Source organism: Bactrocera neohumeralis, chromosome 6, assembly GCF_024586455.1.
Source record: "Bactrocera neohumeralis isolate Rockhampton chromosome 6, APGP_CSIRO_Bneo_wtdbg2-racon-allhic-juicebox.fasta_v2, whole genome shotgun sequence".
Lineage (NCBI taxonomy): Eukaryota > Metazoa > Arthropoda > Insecta > Diptera > Tephritidae > Bactrocera > Bactrocera neohumeralis.
In genome coordinates this window covers 58411565-58429859 of record NC_065923.1, presented here as the reverse complement: position 1 = coordinate 58429859, position 18295 = coordinate 58411565, and the positions used below count along the sequence as shown (strand labels likewise).

At 33.0% G+C, this 18295-nt stretch overlaps 6 protein-coding genes and 1 pseudogene across 11 annotated transcripts in view; 4 read left to right on the top strand and 3 right to left on the bottom strand.

Annotated features, from left to right (window-relative positions):
• Positions 1–856: 856 nt before the first annotated feature.
• On the bottom strand, positions 857–1493 carry LOC126762810 (uncharacterized; annotated as a pseudogene).
• A 2971-nt stretch (positions 1494–4464) lies between these two features.
• On the bottom strand, positions 4465–7147 carry LOC126762086 (signal peptidase complex subunit 3). Its single transcript, XM_050478581.1, has 3 exons — positions 6897–7147; positions 6563–6829; positions 4465–4797 (listed from the first exon to the last, which is right to left on the bottom strand). Exons 1-3 carry the CDS (start codon positions 7037–7039, stop codon positions 4668–4670), a joined length of 540 nt encoding a protein of 179 aa, XP_050334538.1. The 5' UTR covers positions 7040–7147; the 3' UTR covers positions 4465–4667.
• A 1879-nt stretch (positions 7148–9026) lies between these two features.
• Positions 9027–10378, top strand: LOC126761548 (uncharacterized). Of its 2 annotated transcripts, none has more exons than XM_050477848.1 (4): positions 9027–9143; positions 9543–9751; positions 9820–10075; positions 10133–10378. In XM_050477848.1, exons 2-4 carry the CDS (start codon positions 9587–9589, stop codon positions 10309–10311), a joined length of 600 nt encoding a protein of 199 aa, XP_050333805.1. In that variant the 5' UTR covers positions 9027–9143; positions 9543–9586; the 3' UTR covers positions 10312–10378. The 2 variants fall into 2 exon arrangements, with proteins under 2 accessions (XP_050333805.1, XP_050333804.1); XM_050477847.1 differs by lacking the exon at positions 9027–9143 and adding an exon at positions 9258–9455.
• LOC126761547 (ankyrin repeat domain-containing protein 12) lies at positions 10366–12873 on the bottom strand. 2 transcript variants are annotated; one of them, XM_050477846.1, is made up of 3 exons: positions 12575–12873; positions 10826–12507; positions 10366–10767 (listed from the first exon to the last, which is right to left on the bottom strand). In XM_050477846.1, the coding sequence occupies exons 1-3, from the start codon at positions 12729–12731 to the stop codon at positions 10588–10590; spliced, it is 2019 nt and encodes a 672-aa protein (XP_050333803.1). In that variant the 5' UTR covers positions 12732–12873; the 3' UTR covers positions 10366–10587. The 2 variants fall into 2 exon arrangements, with proteins under 2 accessions (XP_050333803.1, XP_050333802.1); XM_050477845.1 differs by having other exon boundaries at positions 10826–12480; positions 12599–12873.
• Positions 12874–14367: 1494 nt separating this feature from the next.
• Positions 14368–18295, top strand: part of LOC126762368 (neurocalcin homolog) — a 72054-nt gene continuing 68126 nt past the window's right edge. Inside the window, exon 1 of one of the 4 annotated variants that reach the window (XM_050479082.1) lies at positions 14368–14467. The gene's annotated coding sequence lies outside the window, so the exon portion shown is untranslated. Of the gene's footprint in view, positions 14468–14525; positions 14658–15324; positions 15443–18295 lie in introns of those variants that run through there. The other 3 variants (XM_050479086.1, XM_050479081.1, XM_050479083.1) reach the window with 3 other exon arrangements.
• Positions 14526–18295, top strand: part of LOC126762372 (neuronal calcium sensor 2) — a 66972-nt gene continuing 63202 nt past the window's right edge. The window contains exon 1 of the mRNA XM_050479092.1: positions 14526–14625. The gene's annotated coding sequence lies outside the window, so the exon portion shown is untranslated. The remainder of the gene's footprint in view (positions 14626–18295) is intronic.
• LOC126762375 (flightin) overlaps positions 14527–18295 on the top strand; it is an 81653-nt gene continuing 77884 nt past the window's right edge. Inside the window, exon 1 of the mRNA XM_050479101.1 lies at positions 14527–14625. The gene's annotated coding sequence lies outside the window, so the exon portion shown is untranslated. The remainder of the gene's footprint in view (positions 14626–18295) is intronic.

Here is an 18295-nt window from a genome sequence, read left to right as displayed (position 1 = left end):
TTCTTTTTCTTAAATTTAAAGAAAATCTATCATTTCTTTGCTCAGAAATTTCGTCTAGTGTTAGATTCAGCAAAATTTCCATTTTAGCATTATACGCGTTCAAAAATGCAAACAAATGTATCTGCAAATTGTCAAAAATTGTATAAGAAGTATCAAACGTCAAACTTGCAGTGTTGCTACTGTTGCTTATGCTGCAAGTCATGATGCATTTACGAACATAGGCATACCGTCATATTTTCTATTATTAAAGGCGTTCATTACTAGAAAAGTTATTGTCCGTTTTGTGTTATCATTAAATTCAGTAGGTAACCATGTTAAAATATATGTGTCTACTATTTCCTGTTGTCTACCCGTTATAACATTTTTTGGTATTTTAAATTTTTTTTCTAATATTGTAGGAAAAATGCCAGGCTTTATCACTGATGCTTCCGCGCCTGAATCTATTAATAATGTTACCTTAAATCCTCCTATTGTTGCGTCTATCATTGGTATATTTCTTCCTCCGAGGCTCGTTTCGGAAAATTTTCTATTACGACGTTATCAACTTCCATCGGCTCGATTGGCTGTCTTCTTGATTGTCTGGTCATGTTGTTTGCCCTTGAAAATTGCGTCCTCGTTTGAAAGTTTGGTTAATGTCCATTTTGTTGGTGTGCGCTATGTTGAAAATTTGGTTGTATGTTCTGCTGCATATTATTCCGTTGCGCGTTGTATTGATAATTTTGTTGAAAATTTTGCGAATGTGCATTCTGTTGTATGTTATTCCCTTGTGCGTTGTGTTGGAAATTTCTTCTTATATTTCCTGATTGTTTGTTGTAGTCGTTATGTTGTTGATAATTTCTATTTGTATTGTTGTAGTTCACTTTATTTGTATTATTAAAATTTCTAAATTTATTGTCAAACCGTGTCCAATTATTTTGTTCTAATAATCGGTAAGCTTCGAATAATGTTGTTATATTACGCGAAATTATAATGCTCGCTGCATTAATCGGAATTTTTTCTTTAAATATATTTAAAATTGACTCTTCATTACTCTCCGGCGTTCTATCTATTGATCTATCCGTTGATAGATGATATTTGTTATTCACCCGCGTTAAAATATTCGATAATTCATAATATGTTTGCGTAATATTTTTATGAACTACTTTTTCCGCTTTTTCGTGTAATTGCAGAAATGTATTCTTTTCACTGAAATTTTCAATTAGCACTCTTTTTATATCGCCCCAATTCGTGGTATCGATACTATAGCGTAATAGTGTGGTATTCGCTTTACCAACTATTTTGTCGCAAATTTGTAATATCACGAATTTTTGTGACTGTAGAGAATAATTACCCATGCTATTGAGTAATAACTCTACTTTATTCACAAACTGTACGAGTTCAGCAGTATTTTCACCATTATACTCACCCATTCTGTTGATGAACTTCAGTGGATCAAATTTGATTTCCATGGTGTTTCCAGTTAGTCCTTGCTGTGCTTATTCTGATGTTGCCATTTCTTCCTTCCTAGTATCTTCTTGCTCCCTCCTTTTTGGAATGTAATAGGGTTTCATAAAACAAACTCCTCGATATACACAAGTTAATTTTTTTTCACTTGTTTTACCGGACTCTTTTTTCTAAATTTTTCTTTGTACTTGTATTTGAATGAAATATCCTCTATTACCGACTGCGCCAATTATAGACTTAGCGTGTAAGTCTATCTTCCAATTTGAATAAAAGACCTTGTATTCTTTTAAGTTACAAATCGTGGTTTATTTAAGAGCTGCAAGGGAACTTTAGAATAAAGTTGTTTTAGTTTAAAAGATACTTATCATCCTTAGTTTACAAGATGTCCTGTGGCCTTGAGTTCCTTCCTGTCATCTAGTCCTTGGATGTCACATACATTTACTATTTGAGAGACAAACTGAATTTTAACTGCACTTACACCCGCGGCCAAGCGTAACTTACCACTTGATATTTTTTCACTATTTTCAATTTTTTCGTTCTTTGGGTAACTTTTTTATGGATTTAATAGAATACGGGGAATATATAGATGGCTCGAATATATTTGGTTAACTGTTGACTTTAATCTGGCCCATTTGTAAAATTAAATTGAGACAACTTTTTTATTTGCACACAAGTCTTTGATTTCATTTTTACTAATTCTTGTAATAACTTAACAACATTTTTTGTTTCAATTGAAAATGGAATTACAACATATTCAAAAAGAATAACGGGAAATCTAATATGGCGTCGGTCCACCTCTAACGGATATTACAGCTTCGATACGAGCAGGCATTGACCCAACAAGTTTCTCCAAAACACTGCTTGAAATTTCCTCCTCCCAAACACTTTCTAACATTTTTTTAGTTCTGGTTTACTTTTACTTTTTTGACAGAACTTATTTTTTTTTAATATTTTATATTTGTGTAAGTCAGAGATCACTTCGTTAAAACTTAACTTACCGCAACAAGTACCGTTACAATGAGTGATAGAACACGTGTTCGCTAGAAATTTCTTAATGGTAAGTTACGCTTGGCCGCGGGTGTAACTTCACTTTAACTGAACTTGTATTGAACTGGACTTCACTTAAATTGAACTTGTACTGAACTGGACTTCACTTGAATTGAACTGAACTACAAGTGAACTCTTACTATGCCTTTTATGCTTTCTAGATTTGATTATTTCTAAGTCTCTAATCAAATATCATAACGATGGCACGAGTTCTTATTTATTATTGTGTCCAAATAGGATTTATGTTTCTTTGATGTTTGCTTACATCAAATTTTATTGTTTTGAATACGTATCAAGAATGATAGAATACAAGATTACGACGACCGCCATTACGAAACGTCATAGTTCCGTGTTGAGAAGAACAAGAGTGAAAAACAGTCAAATGGCTTGCAAATTGTAAACAAAAAAGTAAACACTTTTGTAAATTCGCAAAATATTATTAATTCTTTCGATTTTAATGAAAAGTTTTAGTGAAGCGATTGAATATTGTTGAATGAAAAGATTTGAATCATTTCTAAAGAAATATATCGGCCTATTGATAATAAAATTGTCTATTAAGTTGTGATTCAAATGGAGAAGACGTTTCTTGTGTTGTATATAAATATGTATATACATATATTATAAGTTCAGATGTATCAGATGTATGAAATTATGATAAAAGAATTGTGAAATTATAAAATCGTCAACTAATTCCAAATAAAGTGAATGATTAAATCAATTGTGTTTATGATATTTCAGTCTTTCTTTTATTGTACATAAACAGATATTTATACTACTACTACTCTATTTATTGTGGATGTGCCTAAAACTACTTATATCTTTTCTCGCAACAATATTCTAAACATTCCACTGAAATTTTTCCTGCAAAGACGAATGAATTAATATTATTTTGGGAATTTCCAAAAGTGTTTACTTTTCTGTTTACAATTTGTATGCATTTCTATGCTTGTTCTTCTCAACGCAAAACTGTTACGTCACGAAATTGTTGCACAGTTTTTGTTTTTGTAAGAATTGTCACGAGCTAAACCGAAAAAAACTAACGGTAAACTAGTGTCGTAATCTTATATTCTATCATTCTTGATTGCGTTTGCTGTTGTTGTTGGTGATATTGAGCCGATCATTGGTAGTGTGTTAAGTATGATGCTAGATGTGGTGGCTGAATGTGTAATATGTATGTATGTATTTACGCTAGTTTTTAGGCGAAGCTGTTACAGCAGCAAGGGAAGCGGTGACAATCGGCGGCGATTCGTTTATTTTTTTCGGCACAGCTTGGATTTTCTACCAGCAACACAATGTTGTGACGCTTTGTCGTCGCGTCAATTCTTCGACAGATTGACTCTTTGACAAAACGTGAGCTTCGGCCATTGGTTGTCCGTGACAACGGAGATGCGAAAAGATGCGTGTGGCACTTGTTATTCCCTTATAAATGTTTGTACATATGTGGCTCGTATTTGTTTTCGTAAACATACAGACACATGTGCCAAACAAATAATATATATGCATATGTATAATATATGCCATAAAAATTCTATTGGTACAAATGTAGATATGATAAGGGAATACGCATATGTACTTATATGAAGGTCATCAATTTTTCTGAAGAAATTAAAAGAATGACCCAAGATCTGTTTATATGAGCAATAATAGTCGAAATTAAAATAATTTTTGCTTATTTTAAAATTATTTTTTATTTAATTTTTCCCGATTTTGCAAAAAAATTAAAATTTTTACCATTTTTCGGAAAAAATGGTTCATATGATACAAAATAATCACGCATATGTGACTCAGAGAATGCTTTTTTACATTCTCTGTGTGACTTTGTATATTTTTCTTCAAAGCATTTCTCTTTATTCATTCTCGCATGAATTCAGTCGTTTTACATACATTTCTGCAATTGAACGTGCTCATTTCTGCTGAATAGCAGCGAGAATGGTGAATGTACACTCATTTTCAGTAAAATAAAACACTTCAAGGTATGTCGAATCACAAAGCATCACGAATTTGACTATGTGCTTTATGATCAAACAAACATTTTTTTGTTTATTTAAATATATTTAGGACCCAAAATACAAAGTAAATACACTTTTAAATTCAAGTTATTTTGAAATATATAAATATAATTTGTTTGTTTTAGTTATTCTTTTTAATTACAAATTAAAGGTGTAGTTTAGTATCTCTTACACCGAGGCAATTGAATATTCAGCAGGGAATTTGAATGTGTGAGATCCGAGTGATCTGATTGTTGGCAACAAGCCTGCATTTGGTATGATATTCCACGACAGATATAGCGAAACATTTTTGTTGTTCCTACAAAGAAAAATAACAGTATATAGGTCCAAATAAATTATATATTGCCGCTTACTTATAGATTTTGAGATATTTGCAAAAAAATGTTCAGAAATTAAACCATTGAAAGTGTGTTTCTTTGATTTATAATGAATTTTACTCACATATTTTTAACTTTCATATCCTCTAACCAGGGTTTTCATTTACTACTCCGTATCAGCAAAATTTCTAGAATTATTGCACTGCTATTGCTACCGCTCTCACTTTGTCGGGAGCCATAGCATAACAATGTAAAAGTATGTGCTCTGCTCTGCTACACATGCTAAGCATGCGAGAGCTGTAGCACATGAAAATTTTAATTAGCTCTGCTCTACTATCGATCCCAATTTTTTGCTACCGCTACGACAGAGCAGAGCACAGCACTTCATTTTTGGCTATTGCTACAGCTATAGTTTTTTACCTAAAAAATACTCCGAGCTCTGCTCTGCTACATATGTACATACCGGCACAATACCGATTTTTTTGGCGCCGCGATCTGAAGGTACCGTTGGAAAGAGGAAGTCCTCCTGATTAAATTATAAGGGGTATAGGTACCGCAAACGCTTAGTTTACGAGATATTCGACTTAAAAGTTCAAAAATTCCCAAATTTTCGAACTTTTCAACAAGCTATTTCACTACAGTTAACACCCTTTATGCACATTTTTCACTTCAAATTCATTTAAATAAACTGTAAACATTTAAACAAATTCACAATTTACTCTTTTTGCAGGTTTTATAAGTAAAAAATTTATATTTTAAAAATAACTTTTTACTCACGTAGTGAGCATCATTTATGAGCTAACAATTTTGAGGAAATGGAGCACTGCCATATGATAATAAACAAATTCGCTGAAATTTCAACACAGAAAGTAATACTACGCAAAAGTACTTCAGTCACCCCGGGTTTTGGCTCGACCATGGTTATTTTTTTCAAGCGCAAAAAGGAGTACTATGCGAAAGTAATTCAGTCACCCTAGTTATTGGCTCGACCAGTGCTAATTTTTAAGCGCGGTCAAAGGCCGCCAACGTAGAAAGGAATACTACGCAAAAGTACTTCAGTCACCCCGATATGATATAAATTTTATAATATTATCATACAGTTTTACTTATTTATGTGTATTAAATATAAATCACATATTATACATATACATACATCCATAAATGTGTACATAACTCAATTTTAGCTTACAAAATGTTGGCAAGTACTTTTTATTATAGTTAATATAGAAAAAAGGATCACGCGAAAATACAAACAAAGAAAAATCGTTGAAAATTCTACATATGGTTTGTTATCGATGTGGCAATGCTCGTTTTCCTCATAATTGTAAAAAATCTCACATTTTCACACGCGTCGTAAAAGTGAATTATGAACTTACTTCAATGTTTAGAGTGCATATTTAAATATACAAAGTGAAAAATGTGAAAAAAATGTTGTGAAACGTTGTGAAATACCAAGTGTTATTAATACAAATTTTTGAATGGGGAATAATTTAAAAATTAAAGTGTTAGCAACATTATTTTTGCATTTTCCTCCTCTGGAGAAGCTCCCCTATCCGTACATACCTCATTTATACCGAAATTCGTGTTTTTTACCCGACCGCCAAAGTAATCGGAATCGTGCCCGGCTCCCGACAAAGTGAGACCGGTAGCAATAGCAAAATGAAATGCTACGGGAGTAGCGTAGCTCTTCAAGCGCTGGTCAAAACTATTTAATGTTATTCTAAAATTCACCCAGAATTTACTTACTTTAAACCATTGCCGTCATCCCAGAAGTAATACTTTGTATTCATATTCTTAAAATCTAATGCAGAATTTTCTCCGCGTAATATTATTTTGTCCCACAACACAACTTGATTTAGCACACTGTCTGGAGTTTTGTATTCAGCGGTCAGGTAAAGGAACAATTGTTTAACATTCCAATTGAAGAGGCTTGTCAAATTCGTCTCCAAATCGAAGGTAAGAAAACCCAAATCATGTTTCTCACGGGAGGCGCCATAGTCAGGAACGTTTTTCCTAAAATGTATGTACAAAACGAAAATATATGAATTCGATTTCGGCATAAATACACAAATCTACTTACACCAACACCTTTACAGTGTTTACGTGTGCAGTAGTCCTACTGTCGAGAAAGACTGTCGAAAGAAAACAACAAAAAGTTAAGCAGGCGAGAACACTTAACGAATATGCCACAGTGGCATTTCCGCGCGTTAAAACGGTATGCATTTTGTTTTAATTTTATAAAATAACAAATTTATTAAGCTAACTACACGTATACCGACAAAACTTCTTGACACGTAGAAATCTCCTCTACCGTAGTAGAAATGGTCACCGCTTGTCAAATGCAAGTTAAATGCGGTGCAGAGATTGATAATGGAATTAATACAGTACAGAGTGATGCTCATTCATACTAAAGCCGACCCCTCATTCAAATTTAAAAAGTCAAGAAGACCTAGTTTTGAGAATAACAGCCCTCTTCTGCGAAAACCTCATAACTCTTTTGTGAGGTTCTTCTTGCTCAAACCACTTTGCTGAGAACCAGGTGTTTTACAAAAACAACAAGGCAAAACAAAGGGGTCGGCTTTAAAATACCATCCCAGGATTTCGGGAATAATATGGATATGGTCGGATAGAGGAGGTTCTTCAGTTCTAGAATATATATAGTTATAGCCGCTTGAAACTCATAATTTTCGAGATATTTGCGTTTAAAGTCGAAAATTTTTACTATTTAAACTACATATTTTTGCGATTTAAAATTAATATTACACTTATATTTTGTACTTTTATATCCACTAACACTTCACTAATTCGTATGTACACATTTATTTAACATTATATAGTGCAAAAACATTTTAATTTAATATTTAACTTATTGTTCAAAAGCTATTATGTATATCAGCGCTACAAACTGTCAAATAATCAGTGTTACCATACTAATATATTTGAACAAATTAACCAAAATAGAATATAAAGAAAGATCAACAAAAAGGAATTTAACACGAAAAAACTAGACAATTCCCTTTGTTGGACCAACCAGGGTTACTTTTTTGAAGCGCGGCCGAAAGCCTCCAACGTAAAAAGGAGTTTTACGCGAAAAAACTTGACACACCCCATTGGCGGGTAATAAAAAGATTTTTTTGTGATAGACAACTGCAAAATTCCGTTTTTTTCTTTCTTTATTTCTTCTAGTGCTTTTACAAAAGATGTCTATAAGGTAACACTGATTATTTAACAGACTGCAACCCTTAGCTGTTGTCAAATAAATATATTTAAACAATAAGTTTAATATTGATATAAAACAATTTTTGCACTATATAAGGTAAAACAATGTGTACAAAATATTTAATGAAGTGTTAGTGAACATAAAAATTAAAAATATAAGAGTAGAATTAAATTTAAATCGAAAAATATGTAATTCAAAGAGTGGTAATTTTCAACTTTAAACGCAAATATCTCGAAAACTAAAAGTTTCCTGTTGCTATAACTGTATATATTCTTGATCGGGAGGACTTCCTCTATCTGACCATACCCATTTTATTCCCGAAATCCAGGGACGGTATACTAGCGTTTTCCTAATAATATTGCTAATTTCTTTAAAAATATTGAAATTAATACCATGTTCAGACCGACTCTTAATCACACGATTTCGGCTGTTAAGTGGTTTATCCCACTAATCTTATAAATTTATCAAGATTTCGCCATACAAAAATGACAGTTCAAAATCACTTCATCGGAGTGATTTGAAACTGATCCACGCTAAATCTATCTGTGCGACTCTGATTTTGCGCCATCTACTTGGCAGCATTGGAAATCTATTTTATTATCACAGCTGATTTAGACACTACAAAAAGGAAAAAATGTAAACAAACAAATTTTTATTAGAGCAATGAATCTAATTTCTGCTGAAAATCGACTTCCCAAATGAAAATATGCGTCCATTATTTCCATAATATGGAAAATAATACGGCTTTTATTACAAAATACTATATGACAATGTTTTCTTTTGATAAATATTAAGCGATGTAAATTTTTGAATGGCGAAAACAGCTGTTTTTAATCTTTTCAACGGCAGTAAGGACCCTGTTGGGTTATGAAATGCTTAAATGTAATCTAATCTTTCAAATTTTCGGTCTGAACATGGTATAACAAAACAAACTCAAACTCAACCGATTTCGCATTGTGAGATTTGCTTTCAGACATCATAAGTTTGTGATGAAATTTTGAGCTTTTGAAATCATCTCAGCTTACGGAAAACCTCAAAAATAACAAAAACCTGACAATAGTGAGGGTGGTGATTTCTGTGAGGGCATCAGAATGGGGCTGTAAATCTGTATAACCAAAATGATATTTTAAAAATTGAAGTATTAGCAAATTAAGTGCATAGATATGTTCAATATTTATAGATATATATAAAAGTGTATTAACCCTAAGTTTTGTTTTATGAAACACGCTGTGTTTAAGAGTCATTTAATTAGGCAGCAAGTTCAATTAAAAACAAAATTTTTAAACGACGAGTTAAAAGTTTGATTGTCTAATATTATCACTTAACCAATATATTTAACGTATTAATTGAGAGTAAAAATGAAACCTGTGGTTATTTTGATATCGCGTGGCGAGCAAAAGCCGGACAAATTAGCTAGAAGTATTTAATATCAAAAACATTTGTGCATCCAGTTAATATCTAGGCTGATAATTTGTTTAATGTAAACGTTTGTAATTATTTATACAGATATTCTTGTTAGCAACGGAAACGCTATAAACAAACCTGTAACTATGTCGTTTGGATTATGTACATTTGCTACTTATTTATGCGATCTGAAGACAAAATATTACGAAAACACCATAGCTTTGTTACCTTATGAAGGAGATATCCGTGAACTACCAGAAGATCTGTTAAGTGCCACAGAAATGTTGATAGTCTACTTTGATCCCGATGATGTAAATAGTTATATTATATATATATATATATATTAATCTACAAAGATGACAATTTTTATTCTGTTTAGAAAACTTTGAAATCTCATTTAAGTGAATATTGCAGTTTTCTAAATAACAATGACATTGAGTTGGGATTATTACTGACTAGCAAACTCTACGATGATGCTAAACAAGGCCTGGCTTATAGTACAGTTAAAGAAAGTTGTAAATTTCAATTTGATATAATTGAATTATGTAATAACGACGATAATAGTGAGACAACGGGATATAAAGAAGTTGTTGAAGTGTTAAAGAATAATATTTGGTCAAACGTCACAGTACCAGGTGCGTTTTTTTATCTCAAACAAATAATATGGTTATTGAATAAATATATGTTTAAAGGTGCCAACACAGACGAGCTTAATGATGATCTAGAAGAACAGTTGGAAGGCTTCGAAAATTTAATAACGAGCATACAAAATTTTAGGAGAATTTCGAGTGGAATGGAAAGGGACCAAAGGCTTAATGAGGCAGAAAAATTAGCTGATCTTTTTATAAAAATGATGAACGAAGATAAATAAAGTGATATATATCTATTGTATTTTGATTAAGTTAAATATATAAATATTTAGACCTTCATGTTCTATATTTTTGTTTAGTTTTTTTTTATTATAATCCAATTTTAAAATACGTTTTTAACATTTGGTGCTTTATTAAGCATTTTTATATATATTTTAAGTGCATATAGTTCAGTGCTGAAATCACGATTAGACCTTAACTTTAAGGGAAAGTTATGTATCTATATACATGAATACATATATATAATTATATATTTAATCACTTTTTTATTGATAAATTTAAGCTGGTAAAAGATCAAAGTCATCGCTGACATGTACAATAGGTACATGATCTTTATCAACGGCAGTTTCACATTTATAATCCCATAATTTATGTTTTTTCAAAGCAATATCCCAATCCATCATCTGTACAGCATGCAGACTTTCCGCTTCGTTATGATGACGTAAAACCATGGCTTCCTGAAATCAATACAAACATTGTAAGCGATCCATAAAGTTGTTTTGTTATTGTTTTTACCTTGATTTTGTCCCACTTATCATCGACATCTTGCAGCCAACTTAGTAGTTGTCGACCATTGAAACGGTAACGTGCGTTTTTATCTTTTTCATCCTGCTCCGATGTTGGTATATTGTATACTTCTTCGTCTTTGAGAAGAGTACACACCGAATACGGCACTGGCTGACATGAAATATTGCGCGCTGCCTTCGAGTGAACCCGTATCATTTCCTGTTCCACATTCAAGCATAATTTTTCACGCTCCACAATGTGACGCTGTAGCAGAGCTTTGCGTTCATTTTCTTGCAAGCGATATATTTCTTGCATCTTCGGTGGAATATTAGACGGTGTCACGAATTCCATTTTTTTCTCATTACTTGCAAGCAGATAATTTTTTTTATTTAGCAAATACTCATTATAACCCTGCGGCGGTCTTGGTTTGATCGGGTACATATTTTGCCACTTTTTCTCAATTTGCCGGCGTATTCTAAGATACATTTGGAAACAATTTGTAAATGGCATATCATGCGAATGTGTATCAGACATTGAAGCGTTAGCTTCTGTATTTGTATTTTGATTTCCATTGTTTTTATTATTGTGATTATCATCGTGTTTTGTGCGTATTTTTCGCTTGCGTGGATGTAATTCTACACCGTGCGAATGTACGTCTTTCGATGACGATGTCGACGAGGTGGATGGGCTTGGTAAATTAACAATATTCTCATTTTCATATGTGTGATTATGTTGTAGAGGGCTTGCGCCAACATTGGTAAATGTAAGTTTATTATCTGTAATGCCCTCATTGGCGTTCGATGATGCTGGCGATGGTGAACTGCTTTGCATTTGAGGTGAGGAATTATTAGAGCTACGTTCGGTACTAGTAATACCACTGCGATGAGAACTACGTAGCACACGATGTAAATTCTTCTCCTCGTTCAATAGCTTCAAATTTTTCTCATCTATAATATTGCATTGTAAGTTATTTATTTTTATGGGACTTTCATGAGGACTGCCGCATTGCGCTTCACGTTCGTTGGAATCATTCGTATTCGAGCTGACAACATATGGTAGCGCTGCATTACGAGATGTGTTGATTTTGCCTGTACGTGATACATTTCCATCCGTGTCAATGGAGCAGTTCTGTTGTGGGATTACAATTTTTAGTGGCGGCACCTTTAAACCGCCACTGTATAAGGATTCAGACATTTTAAATTCTTCATCATCACCCTCTGTTTCAAATTGTTTGCCGAAACCAGACTTTGCCAATTCAGTCTGATCTTTTTCTGTGGAGTTTGCATTTTTATTTGGATTCGGCGAACTTTTAGACGCTGATGTTTGCTTGATAACCTTTTCCATACGTCCTGGAAGACGTGTAGTTGTTGTGGTTTTTGCATCTTTTCCACCATCTACCTCTTTTCGTTTCTTTTTCTTGCCTTCATCACATTCCTCAAATTCCTCCTCATCTATATCTGAGAAATGACGTTTACTCTGACTGGACGAAGGTGTATCTGCGCTGCCAACACCATCATGTTCAATTTTGTTTTCGGTATGACCCTCATCAGTGGTTAATTTGTCGCGGCTGGTCTCTGAATGATCATGCTTTTCTGTGGAGTTAACATCTTCAACATCATCACCTTTTTTATGCTCATTCTTTTTGATGTGCGTTCTAGAGGCCTCTGCAATTTTTTTTTTTATATTTAATCAAGTTTTCTACTGATTGTTTATATGAAACTATAATTTTAATAGTATTCGGTTATATTTCTATATTAGCGATTATTAAAATATATAAATTACCTGTCGTCGAGTTTGCCGTCATCTGAATAAGCAGTGCCATTTGCTGTCTTTCAGACATCGGTGTATTCGGGCTGGGCCTTGATGTTGCGACTCCTGTATTATATCCCACTCCCCTCGGTCTTGGGGGTGGCATAATATCTTAGTAATATTGCGTACACAAAATATCAAAAGTTAAATTCCTAAAGAAATAAAATCCTAAAATGTTTTCAAAAGAAAATAAATTCGAACTCTCACAACTATCTCTCATCAAATATCCCACTGACTAATGTACTTATATCAGGAACGCTATGAATAACGGAAGCACAGAGAGTACTTATCATTATTAGACCGACATAAACTCTTACACGAATGTTACATGATCAAGAAATTGTTTGTTGAACGCATTTCTACTACCACACTTTTACTTATCGAACTGGAACGCCGTCTTCATATCAATTTTTCCATTCCCATCTTACAAATAATATAATAATAAAACAAAATGGTATCTTATGATGAAAAACAATAGAAGAGAAATGTGAACAATAATGAGCAATAGAAGTTTTCATATTTGCGTCCAGTATTAACGGGCAATCACGTCAGCAATATATGTCATTTATTTCAGTGCCTACACAAAATTACCGCATCAATGAGGTAATGAACTTTAAAATTAATAATCTATAATTTTGTAAATCTGCTCCTATTGGAAAGGTCAAATCTTAATTGAGGATAAAGTCATGTGATCGCCATTCACTTGGGAGTGGCCAGAAACGATTATTTTGCTCAAGCAGCATACAACTTCCGGTCTTTGACCAAGTATCCTCTGGGCAGCCTAAGAACATCCGTTCGAAGGCGAGCTAAAGTGAGAAGGCGAACATCCCCCACATAGGGTTGTGTGCTGGGTTTGGGACCCGCCACGTAAAAAACACCCCCAATGAAAAGGAACAACAAGCCTCGGAAAGGTCTAATAGGAGTTGATATAACTGACTGGTTTAAAATTGAGTATATTTTTAACCTCTTTGATAACAACAATGTTAGAGAAAATTTATACAATCGGCTACGATTTAGAATAGCATATCCCGATTTCGGGGTTAAAATGGGTATGTACGGATAGAGGAGGTCCTCCAGATCAGGAATATATATATGTTTATATATATATATAGTTGCCGCTGATTTATGATTTTTGAGATATTTGCATTTAAAGTTCAAAAAATTAAATAGTTGATTTTCTCCGATTTATGTATAATGCATTTTACTCTTATATTTTTAACTTTTATATCCACTAACACTTCACTAATTCGTTTCTAATCATTTATTTTATATTAAATAGTGCAAAAATGTCGTCCAAAATTATTTATTATTTTTTATGTAATTGGTAATTTTTTAATAAAACTATAAACTGTTAACAGAAATTAAGAAAGCATATATTATTTAAAATATTTGAGGAAATAAGAAAACAAAGTTTCTAACTAACAGCTGAATGTAGAACTATAATATTATGTTTTTTTATTACTCCTTTAATTGAATAACGCATGGCAATTCCTATACATCAAAATTTCAACTAACAGAGTGTAAAAATAACACTTATTTAAAAAATGGCTAAGAAATTAATATACATTAAAGGGAGCATTTGCTTTTGCTACTGTAAGTATGTGGATCACCTTGTCGCGTACTAAAAATTTTTTGTGGTTCGTAAGTTTTCTGTTTTGTTCCATCAGGACTATTGTGTATCACCTGGTGTGCTCTACTGAATATTTATCGCTTTTTCAAACAAAACTTGTAACATCAAATAGTTATAAAGTTTGTATTTATTGCATTGATTTCTTGTTAAAAAATAATGTTAATTTAATCAATTCTGTTATATAACGCTGTTGTATACGATATATTAACGAAGTACGTGTTTGATAGAAGTGTTAAAAATATGTTATTGATTTTTCAATAGTTTGTGTAAACTTTATTGTGTCTTTAAAATGCACAATGTTACCGAAGAAAAAATATACAAACAACACCAAGGCATGTAAGACGAACTTATAGCGTTAATTAAGTAATTGGTAAGTGCGTCCGAAATTGCAGAGGAGGCCAAGTAAGCAAACAGTGTAGAAAAAAAATGATATTTGCACGCAAAATTACTGTTCTGTTATACGAATAATACAAAAAGGAGGCTGCGTTGTGCACTAGGCGCCACCATAGTAGCAGCGCGGCACATATGTATATATACTAGATAAGTGACACAATACAAGAAATGTTTGCATACACATCCATTTGTATACGTGGAATCGTGTGCGCTAATGACAATAATTCTCCAATATTTAATGTTTATGTGTGTCCATAACTGATAAAATCAGTTGATCGCGCTAGTTTTATAACTTTTACAAATAGGGCGTTGCTTTGGATTCCAAAAATTATACATATCCAGTTCGCTGTATACACATAAAATATATACTTTGCTTTTATTAATAAAATATTAGGATAGGATTCATTTTACATCATTACTTTCCATATAGGAATATAAAACATATCTTTATATACTTACGTATATGAAGAAGCTATAAAATATATTTACACCGGTTTCGTAAACTGTAAAATATCAATATGTCATACGTAGGTAAGTTGAGTGATATTATTGTATGGTAGGGGAAGAATCCCTCTTAGTACTGTTAACATGTCAAACAGTTTTATTTGCATTCACTTACGCAATACTAGCAGTCAGAAAAAGAAAACTGGCACAAATTGCTAAGTTAGAGAAGTGGTTTTATTGGAAAAGTTTGTAAATAAAAATAAAAAAAAAAATTCTAGAAAAAAAACACAAAAATACATGGCTGGGATTTAGAATAGCAAACGCCTCCCCCGAGTTTCGGGTTAAAATGGGCATGTACAGATAAAGGATGTTCTCCGGATTAAGCAAAAAGGGTCACACACTTATGGTTTTTAAGATATTTGCATTTAAAGTTCAAAAATTGAACTATTTAAAGTGGGTATATCTTTGATTTATAATGAATGAATTTTACACATGCATAATTTTTGTAATCACCAACATTTCACTAATTTTCTACACATTTGTTTTGTATTAAATGGGGCAAAACTAACTTTAATTCCATATTTAACTTTCGTTTTATTTATTCCATACTTGGGGTATTATTAGTTTTTTTTTTTTTAATTTCTTTTAGTTCCCTTGTGTTATTGAGTGAAGAAAAAGAATTGAAAAAAGTTAAATATTGAATTAAAGTTATTTTTGCAATATTTAATATAAAATGAATGGGGATACAAGAATTAGTGACGAGTTGTTGGATATAAAAGTTAAAAATATAAGTTTAAAATGTATTATAAATCTGAGAAATACGTCCTTTAAATAGTTGAATTTTTGAACTATAAGTACAAACATCTCAAAAACCATAAGGCAGTGGCCCCTCTATGTACATATTCTTTGCGCCGTTACGATTTTTTTGGCGCCGCGATCTGAGGGCGGATAGAGGAGGTAATCAGGATTAAAAAATTGATGCACATGTACCCGTCGCAGACTTATAGCTTTTGAGATGATTATATTTGAAGTTTGAATATGCAATGTTTTGATCGACTTTTGCCGTCGTTTTCAGTGGTCCGCCTCTTTTTTTGCCACCTATTATATAGTTTTGCAATTTGTACTATTGTTTCAAAACCAAACAAAACCTTCATTCTTTTTTAACGCTCGTTACTGTATATAAATCCTTCATTCGTTTGCCGTAGTCGTCATCAAAAAAGGGTCTGTCATCCTGGCTTCGCTTGGACTCTCCAATTGGCGCCACCTTGCAAAAAGAAGAAACGACTGGCGCGCTGTTTTTATCTTGGCTACGCTAGTAAAGAAGAAGAACTGTATATAAATATATGTTGAACGAACTTTGCACACATTTTTCAAATAAGCTTTTTCATACACTACACTACATAACTAACATAATTAACATATTAATAATTAAATCGCACACATATACTGTACTATCGGTCTTGCGCCGCGCTTCAAAAACAATAACCCTGGTAGGTCCAACACCGGGGCGTTCATAGTTCTTTTGCATGCAGGAGATCGACTTGGAAAGAACCCCAATTCCCACGTGGCGGAACTGATCTAGATTTCATCCGGCCAAGGGATGTTATTTCGGCGATCTAACTCCGTTTGGATCGGTGAGTTTTAGAATAAGATTGTCGGCACTGGAGCAACGCCTTTTAGCAGGTTCCAACCAAGGCCCGGAGGTATTTTTCTGCTGCGTATGCGCCAAGAGGCTCCATCCAAACTGCGTTCAGGTGTAATATAGTACATGTTGCTCAGGCCTTAAGGCACATAGGGAGTGAACTGCGACCTTAGCCTCAACGGCTGTGCAACCTGCATCTAGTTCGCGCACTGCGCCGCCACTCCACCCGACGACTTCTAAGGTCCATAGGAGCTCAAATAGACAGCATGACTCCCATTCTGATCTCCGATTAACTAAATGGGACTCCAAACCAAGATCGAGAAGATAGCGAAAACTTTGATGCTAGATTTCTCTTTCATTTTTACGATTTTTCTTAATTAGTGGGCAGGATAGAAAAAAACTAAACGTCATATTGAATTGGGGCAAAGTTTATTACCTTTGGTATTAAATTATCTTCAATTTAAACTACAAAAAACTAAGAAAAGTCAAGTTGGACATATTTTTAAACAACATAAAATAAAAATTTTTTGGTCCAAACCCACTTTTTTCAATTTTCCAAAAAATGTAGAATTTTACATTATTTTTGGAAATTTCTTAGTTTAACTAGAAGATAAGTTATTAATAAATATGAATCTCTTTGAATTTTTTGTTTCAGACAGAAATTGCGACCTGCATCCTGCCCGCCGTCCGACAAATGCACATGCGAGATGCATGATGAAATTTGGCTTTAATAAATTATTTCTTTCCCTCTCAAAAAAATCCTAAAAAAATCGATGTTTTAAATCTTCTAAAGCAGACTCCCTTTTAAGCTAGAACATTCAAATATGCTGAGTACAAATCTTATAAGAACTTCTACGGACAGTGAAAATGGATGAAATCAGAGGACAACCACAGAAAGCGAAACGCCGCCACTCTCCATGTATTATTAAAAACCACTAAAAGCGCGATAAATCAATAACTAAATACGCCAGAGACATACAATTTTACCACCTAGATGGTATGAGAGAGCTTTATGGGAAAATTAGCACCGCCCACTTTCTGGTGAAATCCCATATCTCGGGACCCGACTAACCGATTTCGACAAAATTTAGTACTTTGCATTCTTCTTACATTCAATCGGACAACAACCACACCTGATTCCCATATAGCACATTTTTAAATTCCACTTGATTCGTTCAGTTTACAGTACACAAATCAACAATAATCGTTCTCTTATAATGATACATACATATGTATATCTGTATGTACATAAATAATTGTTTTAATTGGACCAATACTTCCCCTAGCTCCCATATACTTAATATAAAGATTTTCGGATTTTAGGGTGACTTGTACCGCATATATCAGTCAATATGTAAGTTATCCCAATTAAAATAAGAGAGCGTGTTTTATTCACAACAGTATATCTCTGTGCCTAAAATAGATAAATTTGAGCGAAAACTTGGCCTAACCCCCATATAACTAATAACAGGATCTTCGAACATCCGGCTTACTTTACTCTATATCATTGGTTTTACACCTTAAAGTATTTACCTGGCTTTGATTCTTGAAAGTTGCAAAA